This window comes from Oreochromis aureus, linkage group 3 (genome assembly GCF_013358895.1).
Source record: "Oreochromis aureus strain Israel breed Guangdong linkage group 3, ZZ_aureus, whole genome shotgun sequence".
Taxonomy (NCBI): Eukaryota; Metazoa; Chordata; class Actinopteri; order Cichliformes; family Cichlidae; genus Oreochromis; species Oreochromis aureus.
The window spans coordinates 31,003,811-31,016,202 of NC_052944.1; the positions used below are offsets into that span (position 1 = coordinate 31,003,811).

A 12,392-nucleotide genomic window follows, 5' to 3' on the forward strand; every position below is an offset into this window, starting at 1 on the left:
AATAAATAAAACTTATTGAAACAATTTCATAAAGAACAGAAAAATTATCCATCCGTCCACACATTTTCTCCCACTTGTTCTGTGTTTCGTTTTCAGTTTTGAGTTTAGTATTTACTGTTCTTACCTCCTTTGTGTCCTCGTGTCTTAGCATTTAAGAGAAAACTCTAACAGTGTCACTGAACATTGTATAGTGAAGTTAACCTCGAGCATTCTGTAGGAACTATAAATGGGAAAGATTTATGTGTAGTTATACATTTTATTTCCTCTTCCTGCTCTTGCTCATTCGATATTCAACAGTGAGTGTCATATTTCTGTTTTCCACATGATTACAAACAATCCACGTTTCATATCTGACATATACACTGGATCGTTCTGGTGGAATATTTTAATATTCAGATGTTGACCTTTGGCAAACAAGATCTCTGTGGTAGTGTAGCATACAACCTTCTTTTGACAGCAGTCTTTATGAACACACTGAGGAGAGACATCAAGGAGAGAACCAACCAGATGTAAGTTTGAACTTACTTATGTCATTTAATCTATGTGCATATGCACAGGTCGAGTGTAGATGATGTAATTACTCAGCATTTCTGACAGTGTTTCTATTTTTTGGTCTTCATATGATTCAAAAATTAAAATTAATGAATTTATATTCTTTGACCACATATAAAAACCAAAATATTTTACATGAGTAATTTCTTTAGTACAACTGAGCACTTATATTTTTCCACTACACTCATCTAATATGGACGACTAAAAAAGCTAAAATTTGGGACTGATTGTGGATAAAGTTTCACTCATGATTAGCACAAAAACACAGGATCAGACCGAATCACAAAGTGAGTCTGCACTTATTTAACAAAAAAGAAAAAAAGAAAAAAAAGAACTTTTCAAAGGATTATCTTTATGTTTAACCATCATGTGTAAGTATGAAAAACTGAAATATTAGAGGAACATTAAACTGGCATTTGGCACTAATTTACGAGCATTTAGCTGCGACTTATGTACTGTAATGTGTGGAGAGACTTTAAAGTATTTCAGTTATTTTATATTACCTCTATTATAAATGCCTTATCAAATAAAAACAGGGAAAATTTGGAAAAAAAAAAAGATTAAAATAAATATGTTTCTGTGTTGATCGTTTTGATTGTGGTTTACATATTTCAGCCTGACATACGCTGTTCATGCAGCACAGAACAGAGTTCTGTGCTGCATGAATGGCGTTCAGTTATGTTCAGAACGTCACCAAGGCAAGGACAGGTGGGAAAAACAAAAATACATTCTCCAGAGTACAAAAATGGCTTTATGTAGACCTCTGGCTTGTGTTTTTTTTTATATATATATTTTTTTTCCCCTTGTTTAGGCAGCAGCTCCGCAAGGACTGTCTGCATTTCTCCCTGTCTAGCATCAAAAAGAAGGAACAACCCGATTGGGTGTGGCTGGTCACAGGAGTCACTCTGCAGCGTGCCCTTTCACAATAAGACTGAACACATATTGTAGCTATTTTACCTGAATTAACATAAAAACACCATGAATTAGCAGGTTTTTTAACCTTTTAACATGTTTTTAAACAAATGAAATCCTATACCATGAATTATATCATTGCCGATGTTTTTTAATGAATTTTTTAACCATTATGATCTATTTATTGACTATTTATCACCTCTAATATATTTCTTATGACTGTTTTTACTAACAGGCTATGTTAACCAGGGTTACACTTTATTCCTTTTTTTTTTTTTTTTTTTTTTTTTGCTTATCAGCTCTATTTCAGCTGGTTTCATGAAAACATTTGGACTACTGAGACTATTTATGAATCCTGTGGCTCATTTATGGCCCCCTTTGATGAATTGAGTTCATGATTTATCAGACTGCTGACAATTAGATTGCCTTAATTAGCAAAATTATTGAAAGCAATGTATTCAGTTGTAGGTCAGTGCTGCTTCTTTATGTGTGCTGAACATTACACAGACCTGAGTGTTTGACAGGACAGACATGATCAGAATTTGTAACTACACACAGAATCAAGGAGAAGCCTGGATTGGACTGTACAACAACAACAACAAATACTGTAATGTAGCATGACATCTCTTGGTGTGTGCTTTTATATAGCAGTTCAACAAAAGCAGATTGCACCTGGTGTGTGTTTACAGAAAACAGAAGTTCAACTAATGTTCACAGTTTTCAGACAAATTTGGTAAAAAAGAAAAAATATGAAGTGTGATAACCTGACAGTATCAAAGTCTATATGCACAATGAGAGTCACCTTTTCTTTGAACATGATATTTGTTTCCCACTCATGGCACAGAATTTGTTTACAACTAAAAGCAGAAGTAGAGTTAGAAACTCATCTAATTTGCATCAAAACACAAATGTATTAAAATTACTCAAGTTTTGAAAACAGACACTTTTTATATTGTAGCGGGCCAGGGCTGCAGGGGGATGTTATGGACATTTATGTTCTCTTTTGCAGTTACGTTTGTTGTTATGTTGTCATGGTAACAGGTGACGCTTCCTCTGTGTGTGTTTTCCGGTGAGGGAGCGCCTTTTTGTGTTGTTGTTGTTTTGGTTGCCGCGCTGAGCAGTTGCTAGCGGCAGTGTTCTCCAGAAAAGGCATAATAAACGGCTGTGCTTTCTGGCTAGCTCGCTGAAAGCAAGACCAAAGAAACCTCTGTCTCCTCCGTTTCCTGAGCTCGCCACAATATATTAAAATTTGGTGTAATCAGAAATACTTGGAAATAAATATAAGCAGCCTCTCACACAAACAGCTGGAATAAGCTCCAGGCTGAGTTGGACAAGTGGTTAAGAGGATGGATGGTAACATTATATATTAGGAGCACTGTTTATGTGTTTTATTCAATAATCTTCAATTAGTTGATCGTCTGTAGCTGAGTAACTGAAAGTGGTCAAACCTAGAGTTAGAGCTATTGTTATAAACACCTGCTTCAGATCATATTATGTCATGTGGGTCATATCTATGGGGCTGATAACATCCAGCGCAAGTGTATATAAAGTATTATTGTACATAGACAGATTTGTTTGCTCAGTAAAAAGTTACTTTTATGTGCAGTTTGGATTAAAAATGAGTAGATATCTTACTAGCTGCAGCTGAAGCTGTGATATATTCTCATTATTGAGTAGATCAAGTTCTAACTGTGCCTCACACCCAGTTTAAGATAATGGATGAAGTTATTGAGCAACACAAATAAGGACGACATGTTTATATGCCTTTTGTTGATCTGCGTATTTTATATTCTTTAAATTATTTACATTTGATCTTTTACATTTTGTATAATGTCTATTGATTGTATTGTTTATTTTAATATTTGTGTACAGCGCTTTGTGACTGCCTGTCTGTGAAAAGCACTTAATAAATAAATTTTACTTACTTACTGACTTATATGTTCTTGCTTCTTGGACAGTTAGCAGTGCAGTGCTTTTTTGCCATGTTTTCCTGATTGTTCATAAACATCTTTGAATCGTATTTGTAAATGACCCCTTTCAATTCAATTCAGCTGGAATTTTTTGAGAAAAAAAAAACGCTCTCATAGGTCCATTATTCTTTCAGCGAAAATAGTCACACGCTCATATTTTAATATTCAAATCCTGACCAGGACAAAGAGAGCTCTCTATACTGTAGAGAATAAATTATAACATGTAAGTTTAAAACCTGTAATATTTCCTATCATCATATATTAATCAGTTTTTTTCTTTTCTGATATAAAGTGTGCATCAAAGAAGTTTTGTTCAGATCTTTGTTTCCTTGAGCAATAAAACATCACTTTCATCTGTCAGATCAAAGATGCAGTGGAGTCTGTATCTGCTTATTCTGATGGGTAAGTGGATTGTTTTAGCAAATATACTTTGTTTTTAATCTAAAATATCTACAGATTAATGATAATTCATTAAAGATTTGCAATATTTCTACCACTACATTCACTAAATATTGATCCATCTTTATCAAGCAAAGCTTTTATCTGTCATCTAAATTTGATATGATGAAGGGATGATTAGTTTCTTGTATCAGCACTTTTTTGTCAAGAAGACAGTCAGTCTGTCTTCTTGACATGTTAGCTGGATAATTATTGTTTTACTGAAGAAGCTCCTGGAAAGGAATTCAACGATACGTTTGACTGATTTATTTCACAGTTTCAACCTGTAATGTTTAATTTCTTCATTCAGACTTTTATGTATATCATTTGTCTGTATTTCAGGTCAGTGTTGCTTCTTTACATGCCGCCTGTATGAGTACCACTTTATTGCAGAAAACAAGAGCTGGTATGAAGCACAGAGATACTGCAGAGAGAAATATACAGACCTGGCCAAAGTGTTTGACATGACAGACATGAGCAGACTCCGTAACTCCACACAGAATCAAGGAGAAGCCTGGATTGGACTGAACAACAACACAGGTGGAAACAGGACGTGGCATTGGTCTCTGCCAGGAGTGGAATACATTCAAAATGACAGCAGCTGGAATCTGAATGGAAGACACAATGAGCCGCCTGGGAACTGTGTGAGGAAAAGATACCAGCAAGCAGATTTAAAGCTGGCAGATGTTTCATGTGCTTTTACAACATGGTTCATCTGCTGTGATGGTGAGGAGATCATTTTAAATGATATTATAATATTGTGATTTGAAAACATAAAGAAATCAAATAATTGTGATTTCAGAAAAACGCCATAGAGTTTCAGGAGGCAAATAATTGAGGGGTGCCTTTGTGTGTTTTTCTGTTTGTTTTATAGAAATGAAACAAGACAAAAGATTTTATTTGATTGATAAATTTATGAACTGGACACAGGCTCAGAGCTACTGCAGATCCCAATACACTGACTTGGCCAGTGGACTGGATCAGGTAGATGGAGAAGAAATGAAAGCCCTGTTTACCAACTCTACCTTTAGAGCATGGGTCGGTCTGTTCAGAGACAGCTGGAGGTGGTCAGATGGGAGTGATTTCTCTTTCAGATACTGGGATATGCAGTTATTCAATGATGAACAAAGCAACAAGACATGTGCTATGACTCTGTTAAACAGATCAGGAAAATGGAGCTCTGATGAATGTGACAATAAAAAACCCTTCTTCTGTTATGATGGTGAGTTTGTACAAAGGTTTTTCTCAGTTTTCCCAAAATGAAATGCCACTGTCATTACTGAAAAGATTCATTATGATGTGTTTGTGTAGTCATTATTGTCTGTTGTACATTTTGTTTTTATGGCAGATAAATTGATCCTGATCAAAGAAAACAAGACATGGAAGGATGCCTTGGATTACTGTAGAGAGCTTTACAAGGACCTGGTCTCCATCACTAACGGTTACCAACAGAGATGGGTCCAGGAAACAGCCAAGAATGCTGACAGTCCCTATGTTTGGATCGGACTGAGCTACAAATGCACTCTGGGATTATGGTTATGGGTCAGTGACTACGTAGTCTGCTATAAGAAGTGGGCCACAGAGGGGAAAACTGAAGGGTGTGACATGTCTGTAGGCGTGGACAGAGGAGGACAGCATGAGTGGTTCAGTCGCAGGAATAATGAGACGTATAATTTTATTTGTTCTAAACAGTAAGTTTTAAACTTAAACTCACTTACTGATTTCCTACAAAAACCTAAAAATTATCAAATCAAATAGTCACATAGTAGGAATCAAGTCAAGTCAAGTCATCTTTATTTATATAGCACATTTAAAGGACATCATGTGTCGGCCAAAGTGCTGAACAGGGAATAATATATCACTTAATAAAATCACCTGTAAATATACTAGTTTAACTAATCTATATTATGTTAATGTGTCACACTGGTCTTGAGATAAATGACAGAAAATAGAAAAGGTTCTCTGGTGAGCATGTGGTGCAATCTCAGCTTTTGAATCAGTTCTATTAAAATGTTTTTTCTAAGTTAGTGACGCTTATATATAACAAAGTTATTAGACAAGCAGATGGAGAAATAGCCACAAATGTAAAGACTCTTGAACTCTTGACAAATGTCAGGCTCAGTCACTATGGTTACAAGTCACTCTGAAACCTTGGATATATATATATATATATATATATATATATATATATATATATATATATATATATATATATATATATATATGTGTGTTTAAATTGGACATTTAAAGACACAGAATAGATTGTTGCAGATGAATGAAATGCAGACAAAAACACTACAATGATAAAAAAAATAATGTAAAAGCAGAGTGATTGTTGAAATACTCTGAAATGTAAATACCGCCAAATTAAAAGGAAAATATAAATTAAAAAAGAGGAAGTGATGTGGATGTGAAGACAGACATCATTAGGTGGAAAGGTCTGTCATGGTCCCCGAATCTTTGACTGTTTTTAGATTTTGTCTATTTTTGTATTTTTGATGAACTTTGGATTATGGTTGTGTTTTCTGGGTTGTTGATATTTAACTTCCTGTTATTTCTTCTTTATTTTCTTTATAAATGAAACAAATGTCTTTGAGATTATTTGATGTCTTTAATTCTGAGCTTCTGTTCAAAGATCTTTAGATTCATTCAGTGCTTTGTGGGTTTATGACGTCCTCGTGGTTTTAGGTTTGTTGATCTCCTTTTGTGCTCCATTCTGTTCCTTCAGTCTCATGTTTGTCTTCTGTCTCTGTCAACTTCATATCTTTGAGTCTTGGTCTCAGTTTTAGTTATTTCCTGTTTTATTTTGATGTTCTGTTGTCACTCGTGTTTTGTGTTTAGTTCTCCTTCCCCTGTCTCATCCTCTGGGATTAGTTTCAGCCGTCCTGACCTGTTTCCTCTCCCCTCATTATCTGCTGTGTATTATTGTCTCAGTCTCTCCTTGTCCTTTGTTTCGTGCTCTTGCATAACTGTGTTTCTCCTCCTTTGTGGTTGTTTTGGAAGAGTTATTGTATTGAATTCTTTGTGCCTGATCTGTGGTGGTTTTGTATCTTGTCAAAGTTCATCATTAAAGATGCTTAAGTTTATGTCAGTTTTCCGAGTCCTGCATTTGGGTACACATCCTGTCTGCCACACGATTTTTGATAAAGTCACAGTATCCAGAGTACTGCTGATTGATCTACATCTGCATTTGCATTAAATACTAGCCTGTAGTTGGCAATAAATAGTGACTTTGATGACTATTTACCCCTTATGGCATGGCTATTCGACTAAAAAGTGAGTTGGGCCAAATTTTCAAACGGAGGAATTTATCTGGGCCAGATATTTTTTGCAGCCAGTAAGCAGCAGATCATGATCAATTTCAAACCCATACAACTGTATTGAAAAACAAGTAATTTTTTATTCTTTTTTCCCCTGTAAATCTGGTGACCTCTCACAAATGCACACCAAAAGGTCAATTTTAAAAAAGGGAGCTATAACCAAACTTTTTTTTTTTTTGCACATTTCAAATAATAACAAAAAACATTTTGATAATTCCCTTTTAAATTAAAATAAATATTTTGCTGACCACTCATTTTTCATGCCATGGATGGAGCCCAATCCGTCACAAGTATACAGACACACTTCATTTCCAGACCATTTTCCTCAATAGAAGCTGAAATCTTCTCAAACATTAATTTCCCAGCTGTGCGTCCCTCTAACGGTAGTAAGCCGAGCAATTTGCCATCCAAAAAACGGACATATATGCACAACTGTGCATTATCAGTTCTATAATAATAATAATAATAATAATGGATTGCATTTATATAGCGCTTTTCAAGGCACCCAAAGCGCTTTACAATTCCATTATTCATTCACTCTCACATTCACACACTGGTGGAGGCAAGCAACTGTTGTAGCCACAGCTGCCTTGGGGCAGACTGACAGAAGCGTGGCTGCCATATCGCGCCATCGGCCCCTCTGGCCAACACCAGTAGGCGGTAGGTGAAGTGTCTCACAGTGTCTTTCTGTGAATGAATGTCTGTCCTGCTATAGACATTACATCAGTTTTCTTCAGGTCATCTAACAGCATTTCAAACTCGTCTGAAGCCAGAACTTCAACTCTACAAATATTTGAATATATCTGACAGGGGTACGTTTTCAATAGCAGATGTCACACTTACTTTAATTTTCTTGTCACTTATCACCGCATCCACCTTGGCCAGCATGCAGCATTTCACTGTTTCAGAATCTGTGAAAGGCCTTTTCTTCTTCGCCAAGAAGCAAACACGAAGGGAAGCTGCTGCAGCTCTCCCTTAGGCTTACAGGACCCTCACCATGGTAGCACAACTCCGGTTGTAAGATTATTAAACTCACAATTAAACTGTACTTTTGCAGCCCTGTCCTGAGATTTCTCTGGAAAGTTTGTGCAGAAAGTCTGGTGTTTGTCATTGTGGTGCCTTCGTAAGTACCGTAACACACTCACTGCAAATTAAACACAAAGGTTTGGCATTTGGATTTGGCGGTAAAATGAATAATATTATAGTATTTGTCAGTACAGGCAGGGTTAAACTGACGGTTTTCATTGTCAATTTTACGCTTTTTGACTGAGAAAGACACGATGTTGTCACATCATACATTACGATGATAGTTTAATATGTTTACATCACGGTGCATTGTGGGTTAAATATTGCTAGGCTACTAGGAGTGTAGCATTCACAGACTACACTACGCTGTAGGAATTTAAAAAAAAATTTAATTAATTAATTTTTTGCGTTTTCTCTGTGTTTCTGCCAGGACCACAGGCAGGGTCACTCGCAGGTTGCTTCTGGGTCACATGTGGCCCGCGGGCCGCCATTTGAATAGGCTTGCCTTATGGCATGAAATAGTGAAATTGTGAATTTACACTTTTTTAAAATAATTTGTTGAATAATTGTATGAGTCAGTGTATAAAATAAGTTGAGAAGTAAAATGTTAAATAGCTGCTAGACTGAAAAAAGCTGCTCTGATGATGACAAGGCTGCAAATGAAATGATCAGAAAACCAAAATAGATCTGTGGGCTTGTGTCAACTGTGAGTGCTGAGTGTGATGTAATAACGTGGGAAATGTTTTCTTAGACTCGCAGCATATCTGAAAACTATTGGTGACAAAGTAAAATTTTTTTATTTAGAGAAGACCTTTGGGTAAAGCAGGAGAAAGAAGGAGTAAGAAGACTGACACTTCCTACATGCAGTGAAGGAGAACAGCTTTAAGATTGAAAACGGGTGTAGGTCACACTCAGCCAAGGTTTTGGGTGAGCTCATTGTGAATCCTGGCCCCACCCTATCATGTGATTTGCTGAGGTCAGATGGCCCAGGATGTGAGTGGGCGTTAAGGCGTCTGGGAAGGGATCTCAAAACTGGATTATAGATGGCAGACAGTTGGTGTCGTAAACCACCGACTCTGTTCAAAGATGGTCGCTCACAGTGAACATAAATGGCTTCTTTTACTCCTCTTTCAAACCATCTGTCCTCTCTGTCCATGTGAACATTGGCATCCTCGAAAGAGTGAACTTTGACCTTTAGATGCAGATGGACCCTAGGAGGTGGCTCTTTTATGCTGTGCCATGCGTTTATGAAGTGGCTGTTTGGTCTCGCCAATGTAGAGGTCTGGGCATTCCTCGCTGCAATGTACAGCATACACCACATTGTTAAATTTGTCTTTAGGATGAGCCAGTTTTTGTCTGAGTGTGTTGCTGGGTCTCAAGTAAACTGGGATGTCACACTTGGAGAAAACTCTCCTGACTCAAAGAAAATTCATTTTAGCAAAATGCCTTTTAAACCAGTTACACGGAATACTTTTTCTTCAAAATTGTTTGTCAATCCTACTTTACTTAATACACGATCACATTATTACTGAATCCTATAGCTTAAATGTCAGAGAGTCAGAGATCAGTGTGTCCTGTGTGATCTCATTCACTCACAAACCCCCTCATACACACTAGGTTTATTTTTCCTTTTGAAGCAGGCTGACGACTTAGTTATGGCCTGCAATCCATTCAGAAGAACAAGCAGTCAGTCACATATCAATCTTGCATCTTCCTGAGAAAGCTTCTCACCCACCTTGATAGGCCTTGCATTAATAGGGAGTCTTTCCATGCCAGATCCTGGGAATTCAACTCTCAAGCTCTTCCTCTCCTCCAGGTCTTCTTGTTGGTTTCCTCCTAATTACAAAGTAGGCTTTCCCTCTTTATACTCATGTAATACACAGCAAGGGTGTAGATTTGGTTTTGGCATTGGTGGGGACGGATGATTCAACCACCGAACCCCGCCCTGTTTCTTTTTTTTCCTTTTTGTCTTTGCTTCTTGATAAAAAAAAGGAGAAATACACTTGCCTACATATGCTATTCTACATGCTTTTAAACCATTTAAAATTACAATTCATAGTTTTATATGTGAATTATATAATGTTAAATTACTATTAAACAAATGACTGACTAAGTATTTTAGGCTTTAGTTTCCTTCAGCCATATTCCATATAAATCAGGTATCATACAAAAATAAAAATAGTTTCAAATACAGTCATGACAATAAAAGAACATGACTTTAAGGACTTAACAACATTACTTCAGTTATATTGTCTTGATGCATGCTCAATCATCCAGGTAATTAATTTTTCAAAAGCTGATTCAAAGTGACTTCTTCAGTCTCAGCTGACTGCAGGTTTCCCCAATCTTATAAACAGTACATTTGCATAATGACTTAACTTCAGTTATAGTACACCAACATCTGTTATACATTAGCACTGAGGGAACACTGAATGACCTGGTGGGTTTTGTCCATAAAACTACTCATCTAAGATTACCACAAAGTAAAAGATCTCTCAGCAAAATTATGCAACATTTTAGGCACTATTGCCCCGATCAACTCAGTGAGCTGGGACTTTTGATTCTAAACATGAACTACTGTTACAGCAACAGACATGGACTACTGGTGCCCCACACAACAACTCAATGTCCACTATGTGAAGGAGCCAAACACATGCCTTCTCCTCTCGTTAATCTATAGCACCACATCATCAGTCAGTCACCCGTGACCTCGCCTCTTCACCTCTGTCCGAGCTACAACATGGCAGAGCTGCCTCTGTCACCTGATAAATAACAGTGAGACATTCCAAATACATGCAGTCACACATGTGCTTCAAATACAGTCATGAACCAACAAGTCATCATCCAATTTCACCTGTGATCTTGTATCACCATTACTCTCTGAGCTTTGTGTTGGTTCTTCTGTCACCTGACAAATAGGACATACATGACAATAAGAATAAAATGTGTAGCTGCTTCAGTGTTTCTGTCAATTTGTGCAGATCTTGACTCATCAGTAATGTTTGTAGGATGAGTGCATTTAAAAAAACAATTTGTGCAAACTGCACTACAAGGTGGAATATTTCCAAAATCATGACTACCTCATGATATTTTGTCTCAAAAATTAACCCTATGAATATGTCAGTGCCATTAGGATGAAATTATTGTGTCACCAACATTTTAACGTTAAACATATAATTTTAACAGCCTCTGTAAACTAATATCCTGGCTTGCTCGAGGCTGCCGTTTTCTCTGACACTTTCAATCAAAATTAGAAATGCTACTCTGAGACTGATATAACTAATAGTGCTGCCTGTTGTGCAGTTAGTTTCCAAAACATGTTATTCATGGTTACATACAATTTTAGACTGATGTGGGCCAAAGCCTAGCATAGCCTGTAACGTTATTATGAAGGACACATTTTATGAGTGAGCTTGACTTTAAGTGACTTGCAGGTTTCTTTGAAAAATACTTTCTTATATCCAGGTTCTTCCTTTTTGCTGCCATCCTCCTCTCCTCCTTGCAGGTCTTCGCAGCGCAGGTTTGCCGCTGCTAAAACTAAACAGAGCTCCCCGAAAGGCACAGCCAATCACATTGGCCATATTTGTCACATGAGGTAGGACTCCAGTAGCGAACGTAATTTAACTCTTTCTGCACCGCTGGGTGAATGAGACGTTGACAGATCGGGTTTTTTTCTTTCTATCGGGTTTGTTTTTCTTTAGTCGAAGAGATCAAATTATTGGTGGGGACGTGTCCCTTCCGTCCATGCCCAATCTACGCCCTTGATACACAGGTTCAGCATACCAGTAGTTTCCAACCCAGTGTTTTATCACAGCAAAATCAACCAGGGTAGATTAAAACTATTTTTCTTTGAAATGTCTTATTCTCTCACTGGAGAGTGCCATGGTCCAGGTGAGCATCCAATGTTTTTCCCACCTTCTTCCAGTGTTCTGCAGTATCTGCCCTGCAGCAGAGCCCTCGTTACCTCATCTGCTCAGCCCACCTGATCCAGATCCACAGCGTTCAGCTAGATTAAGACCAATGTTGCCATCTCTGCTCTCCGAGTTTTTTGCTAATAGGCCTCATTGTCTCCTTGTTTACCTCGTTTGCCTTGTGCTTCTTCTAAAATTGTCAAGCCATCATGCAACTCACCCGTAGATTCAGAACGTAGGTCTCAGTGGGAAGACTCACTGAT

The 12,392-nt window shown here is 37.2% G+C and overlaps 1 protein-coding gene across 1 annotated transcript; it reads left to right on the plus strand.

Moving 5' to 3' along the window:
* Nucleotides 1–487: 487 nt before the first annotated feature.
* LOC116310100 (macrophage mannose receptor 1-like) lies at nucleotides 488–6,021 on the plus strand. The gene is made up of 5 exons (XM_031726834.2): nucleotides 488–509; nucleotides 3,796–3,836; nucleotides 4,215–4,598; nucleotides 4,747–5,094; nucleotides 5,221–6,021. Exons 2-5 carry the CDS (start codon nucleotides 3,803–3,805, stop codon nucleotides 5,565–5,567), a joined length of 1,113 nt encoding a protein of 370 aa, XP_031582694.2. The 5' UTR covers nucleotides 488–509; nucleotides 3,796–3,802; the 3' UTR covers nucleotides 5,568–6,021.
* The last annotated feature ends 6,371 nt before the right edge of the window (nucleotides 6,022–12,392 follow it).

Bases quoted from the DNA above. Each gene is read 5' to 3' on its own strand.
- LOC116310100 (XM_031726834.2), top strand. From the start codon at position 3,803: ATGCAGTGGAGTCTGTATCTGCTTATTCTGATGG. The intron at 3,837-4,214 runs GTAAGTGGATTG...TCTGTATTTCAG, and splicing joins GTATCTGCTTATTCTGATGG to GTCAGTGTTGCTTCTTTACA. The intron at 5,095-5,220 runs GTGAGTTTGTAC...TTTTTATGGCAG, and splicing joins ACCCTTCTTCTGTTATGATG to ATAAATTGATCCTGATCAAA.